The sequence below is a fragment of the Phalacrocorax carbo genome, chromosome 3, assembly GCF_963921805.1.
Source record: "Phalacrocorax carbo chromosome 3, bPhaCar2.1, whole genome shotgun sequence".
NCBI classification, from domain to species: domain Eukaryota; kingdom Metazoa; phylum Chordata; class Aves; order Suliformes; family Phalacrocoracidae; genus Phalacrocorax; species Phalacrocorax carbo.
In genome coordinates this window covers 78,254,265-78,261,205 of record NC_087515.1, presented here as the reverse complement: position 1 = coordinate 78,261,205, position 6,941 = coordinate 78,254,265, and the positions used below count along the sequence as shown (strand labels likewise).

The following is a 6,941-nucleotide window of genomic DNA, read 5'->3' as shown; positions in this document are numbered from 1 at the left end:
TTTTAAAATAAGTTTTTAAAACTAACGGATTGTAGTAATATTTCAGCTTCTTTTTTTTTTGTAGATATGCATTTAGGGATCATTTGATGACATCTAGATATTTCTTTCTTGTTTAACATAGGTCCTTAGACCAAGTGCAGAATATTTATTGTAACTTTGTAGACCACAGATTAAATCTTTGCAATCCAAGGACCCCTTAGGCATACCAGCGAAAAGCAGGCTTCACTGAAAAAGCAACAGCCAGGACCGTTTAAAATGAACCATTTATTAAACCAAACTGTTATTTTAACAGTTACATAAGTTACACAGCATGTTTAAGTCAAAAAGATTTCACAAGGAAAAAAAATTTTAACTTTTATTATGCAGGCAAAAATAGTACCACACAATATGTACCTGGGAGGGAAGAAGGGAAGGGGAATCTCTAAACATTCAAATAAGGCCATAATTATTTAAAAACAACAATAAAACAATAATAAAACCCCCCAAAGATCCATTTTCCTTTCAGTGTGTTCAGTGCTGCTAACTGTATGTACTTTTAGTGTACAGATGTAATCGAGGCAGTGATATCTTGATAGCTAGCATAATGCTTTAAAACACCCTCAGAAGTGGAATAAGGCTCATTAGTACATACAGCTGCCCTTGGAATGTCGATCTCAGTTGCCTTCATTAACTTAAAATTCACAAAGTGCACAGTTAAGATATGCCAAAAAATTGAAACTGCTACTCTACCAACAGCTGCCCATGCTTAATACTTAGTGGTCTATTGGAACAAAGTATGTTCTTTCAAAAAAGATGTGTAAGAAAAGCCACTGTAAAACATTTAGTTTCAAAGATGCACTAGGAGCTTTTTGTAAACTGAAAAGTAGAAAAACATGGATTAATTATGTAAAGAAAAGTATACAAAAAACACTAGAAATGACCATCAAACGTTCAAAGAACAAGCACCACAATGGACATTAGCATTCGATTTTGCCGTGTACAGCAATGTAACAATTTTACTCTAACCAATCCACTTCATCAAATTCTGAATCATCTTCTGAATCACTGTACTCCACAGCAATGCGACGAGAAAGTATAGTAGCAACATCGTTCTCAATGCGCTCATGCTTAGCTTCTTGTTCACGTTGTTCTTCAACTTTGCGTAGCTGAATGCCTGGAGAACATCAAATCACAAACGTGTTACTCTCCTCCTTTACCATTATATGAAGTATTTAGCTCATGATTCACAAAACGCTTTGCAAGCGAAAACGAAGGCTGAGGGCACCATCACTCCTCAGACAGAAGTTCTCTGTCAAGTTTTTAAAGAGAGGAATGTCAGAATTGCAACGGCAGACCAGATCATCACTCCTCCTACTATGATATCCTGCTTCTGACTTCCCACTAAAAACACACCCACATTTTTAGTACCACTGTAAGTGATTAAACCGTTTTACTATTTGCATTTCCAAACAATTTTTATACTCCCTTTTCATGGTCTCAGTTAAAAGTTATAGCTGTTTGAGTATCCTAAAGAGACAGAATTTCTTGTAACCCAGTTTTCACGATGTAATGATCTGTTTTGGGATAAAGTACTGCTTAAAGATCATATACATAGGAGAAATAGCACATACCGGTAGTATGAGAAAGTTAAATCCAGTAATTTAAGTTACAAACATGACAGAGATTATGTATTTTGGTTTTATACTCATGACACCACAGACTGACACAGTCTAAATACAACCTACACTTTGTATTTAATACCTTCTGTTGTCAATTGACAGGCAACCGAAGCACAGGTCCTTAGTGGAAATTAACCTGTGGGAACTTCAGCTTTTGTTCCTTGTGCAAGACTTGGTCAAAAGCAATCACCCGAATTATGCCAGCAGGCTCTCCTTCATTAAGTTTTTGCTGGCATTCTCTACTAACGGTCATGCACCACTGTTGCACTCAACTGCTGTTGATACTTTTTTGGAGTCAATGATGTTAACAATTCATGTGCATATAGATGCTTTAAAATTATTTTTAATTAGTATTATAGCCTACCTACTCATATTACAGTACCATACAGATTCTGGTACTGTGTTGTAGGTGCAGGAGAAAAACAGAAGAATGTAGTACTCGAAACATTTGAGAAAGATAAACTATTCAGTACCACACATCAAACGGCAGCGCATTCAGTGCAGCGGGGATTTTTCTGGCTGTAGGCACGTCAGCTGACAGGTACAGCTTGTACATACAGCTCCTCGCCAGATCAACAGGAAAACATTGCCCTGCACCTCCGCCGTTCACTTGCGCTCTGCCAGCGGGGCACCTTGCAACGCGAAGACTGCTTCCCTACTGTGCTGAGACGTGTCAAGATCAGATACTGAACAGCTTGAAGTCTTAAGCAACGATTTCTGAACATCATTTATATGTCGTGGCAATACACTGATACATGATCAAAATTCCAATTAATCTGTTCTGCTTTTACCTAACAGTCTGTTAAAGATAATCTTTCTGTCTTCTACACAATCTGTAGGTTATCAGAAATAGCCACATTATCAGGTAAACAGAAACGAAGAGATAATCTCCACAGATCATCTAGAAACACATGTACTTTTCTTTTTTCAAATCTAACTTCCACAGAGAACCAGTTTTGCCATCCAAACTAAACATCTGATAAGTGCAATTATAAAAATAAAAAAAATTGACTTGGCAACGCATACGCTGTAGAGAACAGAAAGCAGAAACAGATTTAAGATGCATTCCCCTAAACTGACTTCTTACACATGTGAAATATTCCATCTCTCAAAGCTAATGTGTACTTAGCAAGTTTCTGAGACCATTCTTTTTGCCCCTTAAGAGCCAAACATTACCTTTCCGTATTGCTTCCAGCAGAACGCTTCTAGCATCACTGATTACAGGAAGAGTTGAAGGATGGCGTTTGGGTTCTGGAGCAGGAATCACTTGGGATGGTGGAGATGGAGGCATTAGGGGGGCGTGAGGGCCAGGGACGATGGTTGTGGGAGGAGGGTGCAGAACAGGAGGAGGGTGAGAAAGGGCTGCAACTGTGACAGGAGAGGAGGGTCGAATGCCAGGAGGAGGCAAGGGAGGCGGTGGGGGTGGTGGAGGAAGTCCCTGTACTTCAGCTTGAGGAGGAACTGGGTGAACGGGTACAGCTTCACACACTTGGGCGGCTCTAGTGACAGGAGGAGAGGGTTGTGCTAGGGGAGGAGCAATAGGAGGTGGAGCTGGATGTAGGACTCCAGGAGCTATCTGGAGAGGAGCTGGTGGAGGTGGGACGGCTGGGGCCTGCAGAGCAGCTGTGGGGGGGGGTGGCGGGGGTGGGACTGGGGGTGGAGGGGTGGAAGTCATTGCAGCTCTTAAAGATGAAGTTGACAAAGCAGACGGAAGAGGAGGTGGTGGTGGAGGAGGAGGAGTGGGGCTCACAAACACTGGTGTTCTGCCTGTTGCTGGTGACTGAGGACGGTTTTCTACCAAGCCAGTAGCAGAACTGAAACATCCAATAACAGGACAAAGTTATTAGAGCTGAAGAGTGGAAAAAATAGTAATAGGTTAATTTCTGCAACTTAAGAATATTGAACGCTGGGCATTAAAGAGCATCATGTACTATGATGATTTCAAGGTATTCATACCTCATATAGAAGAAAATCTAATTCTCAGTATGGAGTGCGCATCAGCCTTCCAACAGACCTTCACTCAAATTCAGCTATTAACTAAGTTTATGCTCTTCTACAAACCTGCATCTTTATCAAAGGTTTCCTATACCAGTATAATTCTGCCCTCCCCTAAATAAACCCAAATTACTTTTCTGAAGTAAGGGAACTAGTGGTTGATTAACTGCTTTGATTCACAGAACTTTAAAAACAAAACAAACCAAAGCAGTACAAGCAATGAGGATGAGTTACATTTGAAATACATATTTAAGGCTTGATGACAAGGTGAGTGAGGCCAAAGTCATCAATTCTGTGTATAGGGAGGTACACTTATACGCTAGGTACTCATTGCAGTACAATGGATAGGTGAATTGAAGAAAACAAAAGGGAACAGTAAAATTATTTTCCTGAAAGACCACTAGAGGATTTCTTTCATCTGTTGTAGAAAATTAGAGAGTTATGCATTTCTGTGTACAATCTCCTGAACAGTAAAAAGACATTCTTTTCAACAGACTAACATCTTGCTGATGTAACTGTCCTGTATTCCAAGTTGTATGTACCTGACCATAAAGTAAGATTTTGGGTATAAAACAACAGGGGAGTGACAACCAGAGCCTCACTCTAGAAACTCCAAGTACGTATCCAGTTCTGGAAATGCACAGAGAAACAAAATAAAAAGACTTGGGGGAATTAAAAATAAAAAAAAGCAGTTGCAATTTAGCAAATGTGATGAATATATAGTTTTGACAGCTGCCTTACTGTGATATATTCATGTAGGCTGAAACACAGCTCAGTTGTACAAATTTCAGATTTTCAAATTTCCAAAATTCCAGAGCTAAATCCTGAGATTCCAACATCTTTCATAGAAACATTTTTCCATACAGTTATTTGTTTTGCCATTTAACTCAGAAAGCGACTTAGTTGCAATATTAATGGCAAGGTGAGGCCTGTCTCCACATGGCATCCTATGGGGTTTAGATACCGACCTTTCTCTCCAACTCCTGTGTGGCCCTGCAGCTGCAGACATGTAAGGGCTGTGGACTGACATAGCCCCTAGGATGCGTGTACTGCCTGGGCTGCATGGAAATTATGCTGATGACTATTAGTGGGGTGCTGTAAAACTAAAACTCCCCAATAAATCTGCATGTGGCTTGTCCATTTTGTACCTAACGCAAGGAGGCACAGGTTTCACATCTGCTCCATGCATTGGAGGTGGCGGTGGTGGTTCATTTGGTCTGACCAACACTCGCTCCTCGGCTCTGTTCAGAAGTTCAGACATCTGGCTATAGGGTAATGCAGAAAGCGAATATGATCCATCCATATGGTCCACATATGCTTGAGATCTGAAGGAAAATAGTGAAACATGATCCAACGTAACCAACAATCCAAAGTAATATTAGTGCCCTCAGCTACTGTTCTATACTTCAGTTTGATTTCTGAATTCAAGTATCTGTCTTTTCCCACCTAACCGATTCTATGAGTCTGAGATTCTCTGCACCAATGTTGCATATTGTACTTCATGGCTTTTTAATAATTTATCCCACTTTCCATGCCATTGCTTCTAGCAGCTCAAGGGTTTAACGGTTTTGACAGGTATATCAGACAAATTCTACAGTATATGTGTGATCTTAGTGTTTATTAGTCAGATTATTCTGAGTTAAGTAAACATAGCAATACAATCAGAAATACGCATATACCAGAGTTTATTATGAAACCAACATTACGCTCAGTGATCATTTCTGCTCCTCAATCCCTATATATATATGCAACCATATTGTTTTATAACATTCATGAAACATCCATGGATGTTAGAATGGTTGAATTTACAACTGAATAATTGAGCTGCACTTCTGTCAGAGGACCTATATTCCAATATACAGAGAACCCACCACTTCAGACCTAATTCTTTGTAGCTATACAATGGATATAAGGAAGAAGGTAAATATCTATTATTGAGTAGTAGCAGTTAATAAAATGATTCAATTTACTTGTTAATGACAACTTTAGACATACCTCAAGGACCTGATCACTTACGAAATTTTAATTAACTACTCAACTGAAGATCTTAAGAACACTTCTCCATTAAATTCAGAGGATATGTGTTTGCAGAACACTTTCCAACAAGTAAAGCAATACTCTGCATTTCCACATACTGCCACCACTGTGGTAGCTACGCCTATTAAATTATTCAGTCGTGAAATTCTTACTCTATTATTCAAAAGCTGTTGTGTATCTGAACAACATACTCTGCACATGTAGTGCTCCGAAGCACTACAGTATTATTCATAACTGGTACTGTGATAATCGAGGTTTAGTCCAGAGTCCTGGATATAAAAGGAGTCCTGCAACAAATGTGTCTAATATGGAATCTGGTGTACAACACAACCGAAGGGACAGCAGGAAAGCAGATGTTTCTGCCAACCACTTGACACAGCAGTTTACAAAGATAAGCACTATAAAGCTGTTGCCAGAAAAATGCTAATCACCATAACTTGAGTTGTACCCTACTGAATGAAATGCACTGAGACAATTTTTACTTTCTGAATTGAGCTAAGGTTTCGACAAGCTGATTTTTTCAATTTTTCAAACAGCAAACACTATCTCCTAGAGTTGTCATAATTATCCATTGTCACTGTTAAGCTTGTTTGAAGGCCTTACAAAGCTAAACAAAATACTCCCTTATGGTGCTTTTGGCCAGCGAAGGATAGCAGAAAAATATAAGAATTTTTTGGAGGACAATGAATACTTTTAAATTAAAAATTGCACCACCCAGAAAACAGACCCAAAACTCCTAATATTACATGTCAGCCCTCTTTCCTATCAGATGTTTCCTGGCCAGTAAAATGGATGTGGTTTTGCACAAACACAAGAAGTGTAAACACAGCAAGTGTTGCCCATATGAAATGCTACTCTTAGCCACCAGCAAATCCACGCTGTGAAATGAGAACCCAACAGGTTGGATTTTGTAATGGACTATAACCAGAAGTGTCAATCAAATCTTGGATTTGCTCAAGAGTAAAGAGAAGCTCAGCATTCTCATCCGAGCTCCAAGCGGACATTTGTTCACATCACACCCACCATATAGTCTTGGCAGCGTCTGCTTAAGAAAAATCAAGAGACTGGAATAATAGGCATTTTGTAGGTCAAGACTGGAATGTAGCGACACACCTGGGTGCAAGCTTGTGACAGTGACACTACACCTTCTTCAAGCTGCAGACAACAACCTATCTGCAAGGATACAATGAATTTCAAGGATACACGCAACTCTTAAAAATAACAAGATAATATCTACTCCTTTAAGGACAC

General features: G+C 39.4%; 1 protein-coding gene across 5 annotated transcripts in view; it reads right to left on the bottom strand.

The window, feature by feature from the left end:
* Positions 1 to 245: 245 nt before the first annotated feature.
* Positions 246 to 6,941, bottom strand: part of WASF1 (WASP family member 1) — a 103,160-nt gene continuing 96,464 nt past the window's right edge. For all 5 annotated transcript variants that reach the window (XM_064447473.1, XM_064447471.1, XM_064447468.1 and 2 more), the window contains 3 exons: positions 4,802 to 4,978; positions 2,835 to 3,472; positions 246 to 1,153 (listed from right to left, as the gene is read on the bottom strand). In XM_064447473.1, the coding sequence (XP_064303543.1) occupies positions 996 to 1,153; positions 2,835 to 3,472; positions 4,802 to 4,978 (973 nt within the window). In that variant the 3' untranslated portion in view covers positions 246 to 995. The remainder of the gene's footprint in view (positions 1,154 to 2,834; positions 3,473 to 4,801; positions 4,979 to 6,941) is intronic.